The 17427-nt window shown below is 58.0% G+C and overlaps 2 protein-coding genes across 2 annotated transcripts in view; one reads left to right on the top strand and one right to left on the bottom strand.

Annotated features, from left to right (window-relative positions):
* Positions 1–2023: 2023 nt before the first annotated feature.
* VOLCADRAFT_92612 (uncharacterized protein) lies at positions 2024–9853 on the bottom strand (the record flags this gene model as incomplete). The annotated part of the gene is made up of 7 exons (XM_002951961.1): positions 2024–2161; positions 3762–4490; positions 4952–5080; positions 5434–5556; positions 5681–7513; positions 8105–8802; positions 9700–9853. The coding sequence occupies 7 exons, from the start codon at positions 9851–9853 to the stop codon at positions 2024–2026; spliced, it is 3804 nt and encodes a 1267-aa protein (XP_002952007.1).
* Positions 9854–10002: 149 nt separating this feature from the next.
* Positions 10003–17427, top strand: part of VOLCADRAFT_92611 (uncharacterized protein) — a gene marked incomplete at both ends in the record, with an annotated part of 10790 nt that continues 3365 nt past the window's right edge. The window contains 10 exons of the mRNA XM_002952032.1: positions 10003–10145; positions 10594–10885; positions 11220–11546; positions 12340–12480; positions 13173–13217; positions 13598–13669; positions 13831–13896; positions 15448–15584; positions 16022–16133; positions 16695–16874. Coding sequence (XP_002952078.1) covers positions 10003–10145; positions 10594–10885; positions 11220–11546; positions 12340–12480; positions 13173–13217; positions 13598–13669; positions 13831–13896; positions 15448–15584; positions 16022–16133; positions 16695–16874 — 1515 coding nt within the window. The remainder of the gene's footprint in view (positions 10146–10593; positions 10886–11219; positions 11547–12339; positions 12481–13172; positions 13218–13597; positions 13670–13830; positions 13897–15447; positions 15585–16021; positions 16134–16694; positions 16875–17427) is intronic.

The raw sequence follows: 17427 nt of genomic DNA, 5'->3' as shown, positions 1-17427 counted from the left end.
GGGCTGTGAGGTCTCCATCACGACAGCCAACGCCAGCCATAAATTTTTGCAAGCTGCAGCGCTGCAGAACAACACACATTATTTCTTGTTGCTTGCCTCTCGAATCTCGAATTTTGCAGCCACGTCAAGATAGCAGCGCGAGCAGCAGGAAATAGTGGAGAAGGAGAAGGAGGGGGAAGAAAAGGAGCAGGGGCGCACCATGACACGCGAAGACGGTGAAGTGGGGTTGGAACCGGCTCTCGCAACGGCCAACGTGTCAAAATGGGCTCCGGAGCGAGAGCCACGCATGACCGTCCACTACGACCACCTTGCGTCTGCCCTTCATTCCATTCATAATTCATGTACGGCAACGCCAGCTGGGTCCCCGTGCTTCCATTTCGGGGGGTATTGACGCGGTAGCGACCAAAATGATGAAAATGGTCAAGAGACGAGGGACGGGCGAACCGATAGCTGCGCGCGTGCGCCTTCTCCCCCTCTTTCTCCCCCTCTTTCTCCCCCTCTTTCTCCCCCTCTTTCTCCCCCCCCGGCCGTAGCTTCACTGCCATGGTGGTGGTGGTGGTGCTGCTGCTGCTGTTCCCCTCTGCGCAGCCCAGGAAGCCATGGAGTGGCTCTGGGCTTTCCTTTTCCATGCACCGAAAATGTTTTTTAAATACCCCTCAAAATGAGGGGACGCGGATGTTGTCATACGCTGTTTAAGTGAGGCGTTTGACGCATATGTGCGTATGCATATGCGTGTATGTGTCTGCGATTGTGTGTAATGTGGACCCCGTACGAAAAAAAAGAATACACCAGCCATGTGGTGGGTGCTTTTGGTGGGTGCTATTTCTACTATATGCACGCGCACAGCAGGCACGCACGCACACACCCAGAATCCATACTCTTTATACATTCATGTATATATACATATACCGACGCCGCAAATTCACGAGCTGGAACGGGGTCCACGGCACGAAAAGGAAAAGCAATGCAACAACACCACACAACATGAGCAAAATAGAAAAGGATTTTGAGGAAACCGCAACACCAAACACGAAATCCATCCTCACCGGCACACGCCGACCCGCTTTCTCGAGCAGGCCGTGAAGTACACGCCGGCCAAGGCGCAGGCCAAGGCACCCAAAGACGACAGTTCAACAAAACATCACACACCTCCCACACTCCAATCAACTTAGAACCTAACAGGTGAACACCGTGGCATCACCAAAGCGGCCGCCGCATGTGAATGAAGTCCCCCCAACGGCCTGAGACACCCAGTGCACCCAGTCGACCGCATCCCTTCCCCTTTCCCTCCCGCCCTCCCCTTCCCCCGCAGCCATTCCCCAAGAAAATGTTTCATGGCCACCGCTTCCGGCCCCTTCCAAACTCCTGTGTACACTGTGCACATACACAGCGGGAACACGCCGTACCCGATGCCGTATACAAAGTAATACGGTGCCTTCCGCCGCTGTGCATATCTGCGCGTGCGTGGCGCTGCATTAACGGTGCTCTTGTGGCTGGCGATGATGTACACGCATGTTGGCCGCAGTTGGGGTCGAACAGGTGACATCAGCCGGCCACCGGGATATGGTCGCGCCTGCGGCTTTAGCAGCTGTGGACCAGACGCCTTTACCTGATCCACCAGAACCTCAAAGCAGAGTGCTACAACCGATAAGGAGAAACACACACACGCACACACACAGATACACGCATACACACACGCACACACACATACACACACACACGGACACGCACACACACACGTACATTAATCCCCCGCAAAGGCTGACGGAGAACACGGACAGGAAATCGTATATACTGCAATCTTGGCATACGCAGCGCGCCCCAGCTAGGCAGCTACCTAACACTATTTTATTCTTCTATTCTATAACCACAGCGAAGCGAATCATCGATATGTTTTCCAAATGCTGCCCAAGTAAAAGAGGACTTTGCGGTGATGGCACAAAAGGAAAAACAGGAATGCGGCATCAGAGCGCAAACTACTCCGTCCTACAATATAATACTACTACTACTATTACCAACACGACTACATGACGGCGAGGATGCCACCGGCGCTTCGCCTGCCCAATGTGCGGCCAGGCCACAGGCCGAGATGTGCTCGGTGTCGCTCTAGCCCCTGAAAGAAGTCACTGAACGGCCGGCCAACGGACGAACAAACAGCTGGCTGGAGGGAGTTGGAGTTCGGAACCCGACTCGATGGTGGTATTCCCTCTTTTCCCGGGGAACCCCCCATCCCCCAAAAATACCCCCTCAGCCCCCCAAAACACCAAAAACGACCCACATCAGACACCACTGACCCACACCGCGCCCGAGACGGTTCATATTCCATGTGCCATCCCACAGCGCTTTGGCTTCTCCTGTTGTTCTTTGCGTTGTGGAGGGGAGGGGAGCCATCATCATCATGTCGTCATCAGGTCGTATTATCTACATCTGGATAACGGGAGGGACGCGGGAGAAGAGGAAGAGGAGAAGAGAAGCGGTGGGGGCGAGAAGGGAAACCGCTTCTGGGGGCGAACGAGGAGGAGGCGCCTCTTCAAGCCATCCATCCATAATCCCCTTCGCACTTCACATCCTGTAATCTCCGGGTCCTTCTTATCTCTGTCCTCCTTTTATCCCTTCTACCCTTCTTCTCCAAATCGTTACCCGTGCGGAAATTTAGTGTGCCCGAGCCCAACTAAATTATTTAATCATCGTATCGCTTTTTAAGCAATCCATTCTTCTGTCTTTTTACTTCTGTCCTACACATCGCTCTCCACTCTTTTTAACTATCCAACGGACTTAGGGTACGACGTCACTCAACTACCGTACGGCAACCTCAGTACTGTACATTTGCAAGTCGTTGCCCCCATTTGCATCGCCCACGTGCATTTCTCAAACGGCTTCGGGAGGTAGGCCACCCATCAGCCAGCCAGCCGTCTGGGCCCGCCACCACACACATCACCACAACGATACAAAACAACACAACCGCAAAAACATCTGCATTAAACTGAACAGCAAACTCGAAAAACTGACAATCCAAGAAAAAGCCAGTTTCATCAATATAGCGCGGGCAGGAAGAGTGCATCAACAGTAGCGGCGGCAGTAGCGGCCGCGCCAACGGTAGCGGCGGTACCAGCGGCGGTGCCATACAGGGGTTTGGGGGCAGCAATCCACCGCATCGCACATGCAGGCGCACACGCCACACGGCGTGTACGCCACACCGCGTGTGGCGTACAGCGCAGCCAGCTCCCTCAAGGCCCAGTTGGAATGTTGGTCCGCTCCTTCATGGGGGCGGCGGCGGCTGACACCGCCGGCCTGGCAGCAGTGTCAGCCGCCGCTGCGTCAGCGGCGACAGCGCCCGCCGCCTTACTGGATGTGCTTGCCGTACCAACAGATGGCCGCCGCTGGAGCGGCGGCGCCGCCGCCGGTGTCCCTCCGCAGCTGCGCTTTAGAGCTGGCGGCGGCGGTGGGGGCAGCGCCACCACCACCTCTCCCTCCTCGTCGAGCAGCTCCCACCCGTCGGGATAGCTACCGGTCCGAGCTGGCGGCGGCGGCGGCGACGACGGCGACGGCTGTGACGGTGGCTCAGGCGGCGGCGACGAAGGCAGCAGCAGCAGCAGCTGCAGCTGCTGCTGGCGCTCCTCCTCCTCCGGTTGCCGGGCCCCCATCTCCTCCCGACCCCGGCCGTCCTGCTGCTGTTGCTGCTGCTGCTGCTGCTGCCCATGCCCATGCTGCTGCTGCCCATGTGGCAGTTGCTGAGGGGACGAAGGCGTGCCCGCGCGGACCGGCCGCCGCTCCTGCCAGGTGTGGCGCCCAGCCTCAGCCTCTTTACATGTTTCCATCTGCTCGCTGGCACCTTCCTGGCCGTCATTCGCCGGCAGGTCTGCCGCCGGCCGCCACTCCTCACCGCCGCCAACAGCGCCGCCGCCAGCGCACATGGCGGCGGCGCGGCACGTCCGCACCGCATCGGTGGACTGGCCGTCGCCGCATGCGTCGCCGTCGCCGGTACGGCGTCCTAGGAGCGGGGACCCATCTGGGGGGGGAAACTCCAAGACGCCGATGCGGCCGCCGCTGGCCGGGCTCCTGTCGCTTAGAGCCGAATGGGTTTCGAAGCCAGCCACGGCGTTGCTCCTTCTTTGACGGGTTTTGTAAATTGGCACTGGTGGCTCGGGGGTACCCCAGGAGATAGGACCGCTGGCGCCGACGTGGCGCTGGCAGCCATCGCGAAAGTCGTACAGAAGATCGCCGTACGAGCTCGAAGGCCTCCCGCCGCTACCAGAAGGGGAGCCGACAGCAACCCCCGGGGGCGGTGACGGGGGCGGCGGCGCCGCCGCCGCCGCTGCCGCCGCATCTGGCGGCCGCGTCAGCGGCGTCGTCGACAAATCATCGTACTGCCAGTACGTGGTATCGTACGCAGCGCCGTCCAAGCCGTCGTAACCGTAGCCTTCGTCGTCGGCAATGCCACCATCCCCATGTGCATACGTTGCATGCTGTGCAGTGTACGACAGCAGCTCCTGAATGGAGCACAAGATGGGCGGCGTCAGGCGATGGCAGTGAGCGCGGCCATCCCCGTTGAGGACTCCAGGGGCACCAGCAACGCAGCAGGTGACGTCACGCGATATCAGGTAGGTCTGCGCCTAAGCGCCATGATCGGCCGGGGAACTGGACAAACTCCCTTGGCGCTTCCCCAACCCCCTCTCCTCCCAAACCCAATCGTCTTCCCTCACCCGCGCCGTCCTCCCGCTTTCACACACAGACACACACACATACACATACACATACAGACATACACACAGACACACACACAGACATACACACATACACATACATACTCACACACACCCCTTCCGCACCTGCAGTCCCTCCAATTTCCGAGTGAGCAGGTCGTTTTCTCGACACAGGCGAGCCTTCTCCGCCAGCGCCGCCGTCAGCTGGGCCACCAACGCCGCCTCAACCAACTCATCGCTGACGCCACCGCCGCCGCCGCCGTGGCCGTAGCTACCAGCGGCGGCGCCGCCAGGGCCGCCGTCGCAAGCGATGCTGCCACAGCTGGGCTGTCTACTGTGTGCGCGGCTGCCGTTGCGGCTGTAGCTATGGCTCCCCCCTGGAGCAGGCCCCGAGTGGGGGTAGTTGTGGTGAGAACGAGGATGGCCCGGGTGCGGATGAGGGTGAGGGCTCCAGGCCGTCATGGAAGCCTCCGCGGGTACGGCGGCAGCGGCGGCGGCGGCGGCGACAGCAATTGGTACGGGAGAGCAGGCGGCGTCAGCTGTAGCGACGGTGGCTCTTGCAGGAGCGCGCAGGCTCCCGTTTTCCTGCAGCAATGGCGGGTACACCGTCAGCCTCACAAGTCACAGCTTACAGTACGACACATCCTTCCCGTACACTATGTGTGTGTTTATCCCTTTTCCCTGGCGTGTCCACGACACACACCGAGGACGGCCAACGCCTCGTACCTACCACCACTACCATCACCACCACCATCACCACCACCACTACCATCACCACCACCATCACCACCACCATCACCATCACCGACATTTCCAGCACTAGCACCAGGACCACCACCGACACAAACATTTCCTTGTTCAGCACCACCACCAATGGACAGCCGTGGTTAGGTTTAGGCGGGGGTTATGTTGGGCGGTTTCTCACAACAAATAAATTCACGACACAAACAGCAATTGATGACACGCGGCTCCCGCACCTTCGCGAGGTCCGCGGCGCGCTTCTCGCTACTCGCCAGCTGCTCCCCCAGGGCGTCCGCCAGCTCGCTCAGACGAGCCGCCTCCGCCGCCGCCGCGTCCAGCTGCTGCTGCAGCTCCGCGCACCTCGCCTCCGCGGCATCGGCGCGGCGGCGCTCCTCCTCCAGCTCCTCACGGAGCTCCGCCTGCTGCTTCGTTACCGCCGCCGCCGCCGCCGCCGCCACCTTAGCCTCCGACGTAAACCCCGCCATGTCGTGGTTACTGCCGCTGCCGCCCGAGGTAACAGCCGCGGCGACGGCGGCAGCCGCCGCCGTCGCCGAGGAGTCCTCGGAGGCCGCGGCGGCGGCCGAGGCGTGGATCCGCTGATGTTGTTGCGTGGGGTCATGCGTGGGATGAGTGAAGGGCCCCTTGTTGTGGTCGTTGGGGGGGTGTCGCCGGTCCGGAGAAGATGGCTCCCGGGAGGGCAGAACCTTGCTGGTCATCACAACAGCCACCGCCTTGTCGCTGACGGTCACACCGGCAGCTGTTCTACAGCCTGGTGACGATGGAGACCCCGCCGGCGACACTATGGCTTGCCGTGCCGGAGATCCTGGCGGCGACGCTGCCGCGGCGGCTCTGGTAATGGACTTCGTAGGCGCCGACGGCACCACCGACGAGCTACGGGCCGCGGCGACGGCGACGGCCGCTGCTGCTGCTGTCGTACATTTGGCTGATGTACCTGTTCCTGGTTGCGTCCGCGACGTTGCGGTCCCGGCAGCGGGCTTAATAATGATCAGCTTGCCGCCGCCGCTGCGATTGGTTCGCGACTCTGACGCTGACGCTGACGCCGACGGTGGCGGTGACGTCAGCGCGGCGGCAGCAGAGACTGACACGCTGACGGACCGACAGCTCCGCGTCCTGGCAGGCGATGGTGCCAGCGCTGCCGTACTCATTCCAGGGCCAGTCAACGGCTGCAATGCGGGCGGTGGTCCTCCCGCCGCGGCCTTCGCCGTCGCCGCCCCCGCCTGCGGCTGCGGCTTTGCCGTCACCTTCGTCGTCACCTTCGCCGTCGCATTCGCCATTGATGTCGTCTTCGTGATCGTCATTGACTTCGTCTTCGTATTCGCCGCCGCTGACGCCGGCGGCGGCGGCGCCGCTGGCCCACGCCCCGACCCAGATGGCTCCCCTTGCACGCCGCCAGCCCCCGCGACCTTTTTATCACAGGTGCCCCAGCCCCAGCTGTCATCGTCATCTTCCATCTTCGCCCAAGCGGCGGCGGCGCCGCCACTCGATCTCGCGAGGTCCAACTTGTGGCTACGGCCCTTCACAACACTACCGGTGCGCCTGCCGGCGGCGCCGCCGCCGCCGCTGGCGGCGGCGGTAGCAGCACCTCCGCCACTACTCCTGGAGACTGGCGGCGGCATTGGCGTCGTGCGAGTTGCCGCTGCGGAAGACGCTTTCGCAGCCGATGGCATGGCGCCGGTAACGACAGCCGTCCTGCCGCCAGCCACTGCCGCCGCGCTATACGGCGGCGGCATCTGTGCCGTACCGGTACTGCTGATACGCCCGCCCCTGGCTGCTGCTGGATTGCTCTTGCCGGACGGGCGCCCGTCCGCGGCGTCGCTGCCGCCGCCGGCCCCGCCGCCGCTGCTGCAGCTGTGCCGCCGACCTTCGGAGCCCTTCCTGGGCCCTCCGTTAACCCCTGCGCTGCTCTCCCTGTCGTACTCCCCAGATCCGCCCCCTTCGGCTTCGGGGTCACCCTCCAGGACGCCGTTAAAAATAGTTTCAAAATCGTGATCTAGCTGAGTCAGCAGGTCAGTGGCCTTCTGACCTAGAGAGCTGAAACCCGTCAACATCTAAGGAACAGCGTAGTACAACAAGTCACCGTAGTACGACGCCCGCCGTACGATGGCGGGTCCACGACGAGAAGGCAGCAGAAGTTCAGTGCAGGGGGATGTGGCGATTCAATGCAGGGAAATGAAAGAGAGCAATACTATTGCTTCCACATAAGTAGTATACATCAGTAGTAGGACTGCACTGGGCTAGACCCCCAGGCGGAAGGGGGGGGGAGCAGGGGGGTTGCATTCAATGCAGGTGCCCTGCCCGACAAAGCGGACCAAAGTCAAACGGACTTTGTTAGCAGAGTCCTCAGCACTCGCCACTGCTCACACCAAAGGACCCAGATCAAGGCTCCAAATCACCCAACGCCATGACCTCTTCCCGCCCTTCACCACCATAACCTCAACCATGTTAAGAGAAAAAGCCGCCACCGCCACCTCTAAAGAACTCCGAACCACACACACTTTAGAGAAGGCCACACCATAACCACACCGTCGCCCACACTTCCTTCTCGCGACTCAGCTCCTTGTATTGCATACACACATACATACAGACATACATACGCACACACCCCGCCCATTGTTGTTCGGTTCTGCTATACAGCTTACCGCGCCAAGCAGTCCTGTCGAGCCGCCGCCGTCGCCGCCGCCTGTAGGCGACCCCACCAGGCTATTCGACACCGCCGCATCGCCGCTGACACCTGAACGGCTCCGCCCTGACGGCGGCGCGCCCGTGGGCGCCGTCACGGGCCGCGTACGGTGCTGCGGCGGGAACACCCAGTTACCGCCACCGCCGCCGGCCCCGTCGTCACCACCACCGACATCGCCGCGGCCGAGACTGCGGCTTGACTTCAGCCATTGAGCTTCCGCCGTCCGCGGCGTAAAGTGGTCCGAACCGCCGCCGCCGCCGCCGCCGCTGTGGTCGCCGGCAATAGGTTCCGGTAGCGAGCAGGCCCGTGTGCTGCGGCGGTGGGCGGCGGGTGGCGCCTGCGCGGTGGCCCAGGAGCTGTCCGCCGCGACGGGTTTGCTGAATGTGCCGTCATTGGAGCTATGGGTGCTCGCGTATCGGCGCGCGGCAGTAGCGGTGCTGGCACTAGCGGCGGTGGTGGTAGCGCGTGAAGGATGTGGCGATAAATCGGTCAGGAGGTCGGCGACACCCCCCACGAGGATCGAAGTCAGCGTGCCGATGATTCCCGGGTCGCTGTCGCCTTCATCATCCTCGGTGTCCTCGCCATCGACGTTGTGGCGGTGCGCTGGTGGTGCCTCGGTGCCGTCAGAGGATGGGTAACGATGGTAGGAGAAGCGGACTGCGGTTTGGGGAATACGGCGAGTTTGAGAGTGTTGGAGAGAGGAGAGGGGGAGGGGCGGCGACGGGCACGTGTTGTCAGGGGAGGGGGAAGGGCCGGGTTAACCCCGGGATAACACGGCGGCATGGGGCTGTGTATTAATAGGGCTGAAATGTTGTGTGAGATGTGTTGAATAGAAACCCAGATGGGCGGCAACGAGGGCGCTATGAAGGAGAATTGGAGTTGGGGAGCATGAGCATGCTGACGACCCAACTCGGAAGCTATGGGCTCAGGTGGTGAGTAAAGTGGTGAGCCGAACAGCGTATCGCGTGTTGGCACAACACAAGCCCCCGCAAGACTGGGCCCTGCGCGTCACGAGCTGCACGATGCTCATCCCAAGGCAGGTTTTCCCTCTCAGCGCGAAATAAGACAGAAGCAGTCATAGCACAGATGCGCATAGATTGGCGCAGAGCACGAGAGGTGCTATTGTCAAATGCGGGTGGGTATTACCCAAAGGCGGAACCATTTGCTACCTTCTGTGTCATATTCGGCGTACTCCATCGTTAGAACCTGGTCGGCGTTTTAAATAAGGGGAAGCTGCAACCAGCTAGATATTACAGGCTGCCTCGCCATGTAACTGTTGATATACATAAAACATTACATAAGGTAATGCATGCGAAGAGGTCTGCCGAAACAAGGGCTTGCTGACTAGGTCACTTGTGTCCGCACGCCTGCTATCCAATAAAATGTGTTGGACAGGTACTGCTTTATCACACTAAGTGTTCAGCGGCAGCTATGTTCCACTCCTCAAGATGACCTGCTATGTAAGGTTTCTTATGTTACAGATTGAGCACGTTATCATAAGCAAAATAATTTTGACGAGAACATACATAACAGTACATTCGGAAAATTCATTACCTGTCTGAAGCTTTGGCACAGCTATGGATGGGGGGTCGTCAAACGGTGTTGCCGTATGCGTACGGCTCCGGAGCTGCGACGCTGAAACAGCTAGAGGGGCCTCTTCCTTTCTTTCAGTATGCGTGAACACTTGCGGATTCAAGAATCGGTACATTAGATTGCGTTAGGGCACTGCTGATCAGGCGTTGCTTTGAGCCCATATGCTGAGGTGCTGAGCCATAGCGATTCGGAGTCTACAGTGCTGCATAGACGCTGTATATTCCTCAAAGGGAGTAATTCCGCTAGCTTCCATAAGGGGTTACGATGGCGGGTTTCCTGAACACCGCACTGCCTTCTGACGACGAAGAGGACGACGATTACAACCCTGCTGCGGACAACACCGCTGAGCGCGAGGACTTACCTCAGACAGGTGGCCCAGGTCGCGGCGGCGCAAGTAGAAAGCGCAGGTAGTAATTCCCTGGGTTTGCGCGGACAAATGTAATAGAAGTTTTACCACCAACTGGGATGCAATCCTTCAGTCCGTGTGCCCTCACATTTTTGGGGCGCTCACGAAGGTTAAGAGGAAGCCATGGGTTGCGCGGTTTTCCCTGGCTGGGGTCTCCGTGTCATCGCCAGGGGAGCGCCCCACATCCTAACCTGCATTAAGCCTGAGCACCCGCCTTTCAGCTGATCCCAATCTGCGCACAGGCTTACAACTTCCCATGCACATAACATTCACAATCATAAATTTGCAAGCCCTTGTGTGCTATCTTTCTAAATGAAAGTGGACGTTCCCGAGTCCCACAGCTCTAGCCCCTAACCACTACCCCCCCCCCATGACCCCCTCCTTTCCCCCGCGCTCGTCGCTCCTCTTGACCCGACCTGCTACCGGCTTGATGCCACACACGCGCGCAGGCGCGGCGCGGCCATCGCAGCCACCGCCGGCAATGATGACGCTGACGATGGCGGTGATGACGGCGATGATGATGACGACGGCAACGAGGCGGCGGAGGCCAGTCCGCAGAACTTGGACCCCAGCGCACTGGCCAAGCAGGCCAAGGTGGCGTCTCTGTGGCAGCAGATCAACGCGCGGGCTGCGGCCAATGGCAGCGCAACGCAGCGTCCGCCCTCCTCCGCGGTGAACTTGGCAGCGCTGTGTCGCTCAAATCTGGGAGCTAAGAAACCCAAACGAGCTGACCAGGACGCGGTGGGTGTGGTGGTGCTGGTATGGTGGTGGCGTGGCTGAAGGGAGGGTCTGGGGCTTCACGTGACTAAGTGTCGAGCCGGGTTCCTCAACTTGATGGAACTGATACTGACCCCTTTAGTATTGCTATTCATTCCGTTGCCATCGATTTGTACCATCATGATTTGGATTTCTGCCCCTTTCTTTCTCTCTCTCTTTCTTTCCTTCGTTTCGTTTACTTGTTTGCTTGTGTAAGTAAGAAGAATTCTTGTTGGTGGGACAATCCGTTTCCGTTACAACAACAGTCGTCCCTTCCGTGCGTACGTATGTACGTATGTGCGCGCCCCGACGTGCGCAGATCTGGATGCGCAACCTGGGCCTGCTCAAAAGGCCCACGAAGCCCGCCGACGTGGCGTCCTCCCTCAGGCCGGGGGACGCCGAGCCGGGGGTTTCCAACGGCCTGTCGCCGCCGCAGCCGCAGCCGCTGACCGCCGCAGCCGCCAGCGGCAGCGCCTCGCCGCTGTCGTCCCGCGGCGGTACACCGGGCCCAGTGGCTTCAGAGGAGGAGAAGCGCGCGCTGGCGGCGGCGGCGCTGGCGGCGGCACGTGACACGACGACGGCGGGGTCCCGGTTGGGCAAGGTGGCGGTTACGGAGGTACGGCGATTTGCCGGCAGAGATATACAGGTAGGCCTTACTGGCTGTGGCGGGCTGGGCTGGGAGTGGTTGGTTGGTTGGTTGGTTGGTTGGTTGGTTGGGGGCCCCGGCGTACCCGTAGATTGTGGGCTTTGAGCACATGGGCAATATGCTACCGGTATAACTACTACCGGTAGTAGTTATACCGTGCACCTGCACATGCATGCACTGCGTCCATCTCAGTCCATCGGGTTTGAGGATAAGAAAGAACACCGCGAACAGGGGCATCACAGTGATGAGTACAATCTGCGTTGTGGAGTAGGAGAGGAAATCCCGGGGATTTGACACGGTCAGTCTCTTTGCGAGGGATCTGTACGGCAATTAACCTAGGGGGGGGGGCTGTACGGAGGAAACGCCATCGAACACACCATGGAAGGCGGAGCAACTGTAGCTTAACGGTTGGGGGAGAAATCCGGTTGGGGGATAAGGAGATTTTATCCGGAGCTACATGGCACGCGCACGTGGCCCTCCACCCGACATGCTTGGCCTGTCGTGCCTGCATATGTCCTCTCTTTCCCCCCCGCCTTTCCACATGACAATACACATGCATACGTACATACGCACATACATACATACATACATACATACATACATACATACATACATACATACATACATACATACATACATACATACATACATACATACATACATACATACATACAAGCTCAAGCACAAGAACACGCACCTTCCCATCGACAGTGTTTTTTAGTGCATCAGCCGATACGAACCCCGCCAGTACCGTTGTGCTTCCCTCCCCCCAATCTCCGTGATGCATGCGCAGGTGACCATGCATGTGGACAAGGACAGCAAGGAGGCTCAGAAGGCCGCGGCCCGGGCCGCCGCACCCCCACCGCCGCCCACTTCTTCAGGGCTCGATGCCATTCTGGCGGAGATTGACAAGAAGAAAAAGGTAGGGAGTGAGGTGTGTGTTTTTGCTGGTACGCGATCTGTGATGACGAGCTAAGACATGCCTGCTAAGAGGGTCATACTTACAGACAGACAGACAGACAGACAGACGAGAAGCCGGGGTGTGTGGGTCGGCTCCAAACGGGTTTGGGTCCGCATGGTCCCCCCCCGGGAGCAGCTGCCGTGAACCCCCTCGCCCTCCCTGGGGTTGTAACATAGCCCCTGGCGCTGGATAACACGTTCCTTGGGGTGTGATCCCTGAGATCTAGTCGTGTATATGTATGTATGTATGTATGTATGTATGTATGTATGTATGTATGTATGTATGTATGTATGTATGTGGCTGTATGTATAGGGGGTGATAGCTGCTTTCCCGGTCGTGCTTGCTTGCGAGAATTTAATGACATGCAGAGCTTGCAGCAATTTCCAGCAGTCTGTCTGTCTGTCTGTCTGTCAGCCCCATGTTGGCACTTAGCAGCTATGCGAAGCCGTTGCTGCCGTCGCCGTTGCCGCCATTATCGTGAACGCATCCATAATCACCACCACCACTGCCACCACGGCTCGGCAACAGCGGCCGCCTCCTTTGCTGCCATTACCGCGCACGCCCAGCAATCGTACCACTCTTTTTTCCCCGGGACCCCTTTCTCGCCTCAAAACACACACACACATACACACACGTATTTTCTGTGACTGGCGGTGGTGGTGTAGGTCAGCGTGTTGGACAAGACGAAGGCGGACTGGAGCGAGTACAAGGTGAGAGCAAGGAGCCGGGAGGTTGAATGGGGAGGGAGAGGGGGAAAGGGAGAGGGAGAGGGGTTTTGAGGGGGAGCGCTGTGCCAGCGTGAAACTAAAGTGGGGGTGTATTGATTTCGCGCGGAAACGCCTAGACGCGAAGCGCACATGTGTGAGCAACCTTTTCCCGTGGTACTTGTAGATGTATGCACGTATGTATGTACGTACGTACACGTGTATTTGCAAATGCATCATCTCCCTCCATCTGGTTCATCAAATGTACGAGCGCGCATGCGTGTGGATGTCTCTGAATGCAGTCTTCAGTGTGCTCACGTTCCACACACACCCACCGCGCCAAGTATTACCCCTTCCTACCCCCAAACCCAAACACACTCCGTCAGGCCGCCAACACTGAGGTTGACGAGGAGCTTGAGACTTACAAGAAGAGTGGGGATCAGTATCTGGATAAGCAGGTGTGCAGTTTATGGGTTGGTTGGGAGAATGGTTGAAGTGGTTGGGAGTGGTTGCGGTGGAAGTGTACATCTCTCGCAACAGCCACGTGCTGCTCGCTGATAGCTCCGCAATCCAACCCTCCTCATTACTTTCCCATCATGCCCGGGGGCCGCTTCTGCAGAATTTCCTTAAACGAGCCGAACTGCGGGAGTACGAGAAGGAGCGCGACCTGCGTCTGGCGTCAGATGTGCGCACACGTGGCAGGCTGTAGCATCAGCAGTGATTCTATTCTAGCAGCAGTAGCAGTAGTACTTCAGTGGCTGAGCACCAGCAACAGCGGGAGAACAGAAGTGGTGGTGGTGGTGATGGTGATGGTGATGGTGATGGCGCTGGTGATGGTGGGTGCTCTTAAAGAAGGGAAAACGAATCAGAGGCGGAGGGGGGGAGGAATCCATTTTGCTTTTTTGCTTTTGGGAGTGTTGTTGGATGTTGCCGAAGGATGTCGTGAAGTCGCGTGCTGCGTTGGACGGATATAGCGGGCGTTTCCTCGCTGGAGCGTTTGTACGGACATGTACGAGTTGGAAGGTGGTGGTTAAGGTGGAGTCTGGGGTGGGGAAGGGGGGTTTCGCGGCATGGTGCGCGCGCCCGGGGTGGGGTGCTTCTGTGTTTTTGTAGGTCGGCGAGGTAGCTGGAACTCCATAGTGTGTTTAGGGAGGAAGAAGGATTTTCGCTTTTGCGCGTAGGGCGATAGCGAGGACCTTTGGGGTCGAAGGCTTGTTAGGTTGTCAGAGTTATCCAGTCGCCCTGCCGCACCGTTTCTTCCCTAATGGTGGAGAGTTTGGTTTGTTTTTTTTAAGGAACAGGCCCGGGCCTTTCCGGCCGTTTTATTCTAAGCTTTTATTTATATTATACAAGCTTATCTCGGTACCTGGGGCCGCATTTGCTTCTTAAGAGTTTCCGCCTCTTAAAGAGAACGTCGTCCGCAGCCTGTTGAGCCCGCCACCCAGCGTTACAAGCACATCGTTTACATTTCCACAATTGCATAGCCATCTAGCGCCTCCACGGCGTTCCGGCGGGTTGTACAATGTACCGCGTTGGGTGCCGTCAGCCGGCGAAATTGTGGTATTTGGGTTGCTACTGGCAATGTTCTCCTGCTAGTCAGTTGTGTCGATAGTGCCCTGCGTAGTAACTCAAGTCCTACGTCGAGCGATTCCAAAGATCATAACCCACTGGTCGACAGTAAGCGTGCCATTACAGAGGAAGCATGGCCAAGCTTTATGCTGATCTCAGTCCTAGCCAACGGACGTGGCGCTGCGAGCAGATGAAAAAATCCTTGGATCTACTCGAGAAGTCTTGGGTACGCCATAAGAAGCATGCACAAGACCAGTGCGTCTATTCAAAATATCCTTTCTAAAATCCGGCATTGCTTGTGCTGCGCTTGCACCGGACAGGAATCCCTAGGACCAATTGCCGATGGCCAGTGGAATCAGGAAAAGGCGTATACGGGCTTGGCTTTATTCATCAAAGGGAATTATGAAGCCCAGGTATTGTCTAAGAGCGCTTAATTTACAACGTACCGGTGCTATCGTACTAACAAAGTGAAACCGGGCTTCCCCTGGCTTATCCGGACTTGGCTGGCATTCATCCTTTAACCTCCATATAACCTTATTTTGAACGTGTCTTATACATGCAACGTGGTGTTTGCGCTCCGTTTGGCCACCTCGCCGTATTCTGCTGTGCTGTGCCGTGCTATGCTGTGTTGCGCTGTCCTGTGATGGTATAATCCCTGTGGTTCTAGGGCTATGCGGCCCTGCCGCAGCACATGGCCCGCAGGCTGGGAGATCTTATGCGGATCATTCAGGAGCGTTTGCCGTGGGTAGAGGTCGACGGGCGCCGTATCCAAGCGGACGACAGCCCCGCCCGATACGCGCTGCGGTAAGAGCTAGCAGAGCTAGAGCTATGGCTATGGGCGAAGACGCGGACAAGGCTTCCCGCCGGCTTCATCCCAAGCCCGTGGTATCGAAACCGCCGGCTTTGCGTCGTTTGATAGCACTACATATCACATCTTGCTAAGTGTTGCCTTGGCTGAAGGGCCGCGACTCGCGACGAAGATTGGTAAAGATGAGGCGGAACAGTGCCGATATCATATGATGTGATATGATATGATCAGTCTTGGGCCTTACTTGGGGCCTCGCTTTAGTTTACGGCCTCGCTCGTCCAATGGTCTGGTGGTCGAGAGGCTCAGCGTGTTTCTTACCTGGCAAGGGGAAAGGACACTCAGCGGAAAGGGCCGCTCGTGCCGCCCTCCCCCCCACATGAAACCCCTCTCCCCTTCCCCCCCCTTCGGGTCTCATCTCCTTGCGGCCGCCCAGGGTGAGCTTCAACTGCCTTGTCGTGGTCAACATCACTTCGATGCCGTCCAAAACGTCCTCTGGCACGCAAGCTAACTGCGATAAGGATGGAGATGAGGAGTTGCAGGCGCAGGTGGGCCCTATGTGCCGCGTGCGCGTGTGTATGTTTGTGTTTCTGTGTGTGTGTGTGTGTGTGTGTTTGTGTGTGTGTTTGTGTTTGTGTGTGTGTTTGTGTGTGTATCTGTGTGTGTGTGTGTGTATCTGTGTGTGTATCTGTGTGTATGTGTTTACATGAACTGAGCCGCGTGAGATACGGCTCGGAATATATTGGAGGGTGTTGATATAAAGATTGGAGGAGAATGGCGCCAGAGCGAGTAGCGAAATGTCGTGGCGGTGTGCACTGTGGCGGATGGTGATTGGCGGCTAGGAACAACTACAGACTATCCAAACAACAAGGATATTTACAAGGATATATATATATGTATACATGTACGTATATATGTATACATGTATGTGTGCTTGTGTGTGTGTGTGTGAGTGTGTGTGTGTGTGTGTTTCGCTATGATCTGATTTCGTTCCGCCGTCACATCTTTTCCCTAATTTCCGTCCCCCCCCCCCCACACACACACACACCATCCCACCTCCGATTCAAGCGTCTGTGCTTCGTCGTATCCTCCTCACCGCCCCCCTCCAGGCCACCCTGATGGTTCGGTCCGCCCTGGAGAGGCTAGGCGGGCCCCTGCTGCACGAGGGCAGCCTGACTGTGGAGGAGAAGACCTACATCGCCCGACTGGCCACCGCGGGGGGCAGTGAAGAGGTGCAGAGGCTCGTCAAGACAACTCCAGCGCACGTACTGGCGCTGTACATGCTGCAGGTGGGGAGGTGGGGTGGGGTGGGGTGGGGTGGGGTGGGGTGGAGGGTTGGTAGTGCATAGGGGTGGCAGTACGAAGGGGCCGGGAGGGAGGTTAGGGGTGAGAGTGTGTGTGTGTGTGTGTATGGAAGGAGGGGAGAAAGTGGGTTGCGCCGCATCGTTTCCACTCTTTACATCCCCCCGCTTCAACTCGCCTCACCTTGCCTCCTCGTCCTCTTGCTGTCTCACGCCCCCTCTTACTGTTCTCTCGTCATCGGCTGCTTGCCGTGTGTATCGCGATTGGGAGTGTATGTATGTATGTATGTATGTATGTATGTATGTATGTATGTATGTATGTATGTATGTATGTATGTATGTATGTATGTATGTATGTATGTATGTATGTATGTATGTATGTATGGATGCATGTAGCATGTAGCATGTATGCACATATGTATGTGCTGCGAATGGCGTCGAGTTGCGTGGGCTGGGAGAGGGAAGTGAGGAAGCGATTAAGCTATGAATGTGTGCGCTGTAAAACACACACACACACACGCTGAACAACCACACACACACA

Source organism: Volvox carteri (assembly GCF_000143455.1).
Source record: "Volvox carteri f. nagariensis unplaced genomic scaffold VOLCAscaffold_27, whole genome shotgun sequence".
Classification (NCBI taxonomy): domain Eukaryota; kingdom Viridiplantae; phylum Chlorophyta; class Chlorophyceae; order Chlamydomonadales; family Volvocaceae; genus Volvox; species Volvox carteri.
The sequence above is the reverse complement of the archived record's forward strand: the minus strand, read 5'-3'. Positions and strand labels throughout refer to the sequence as shown.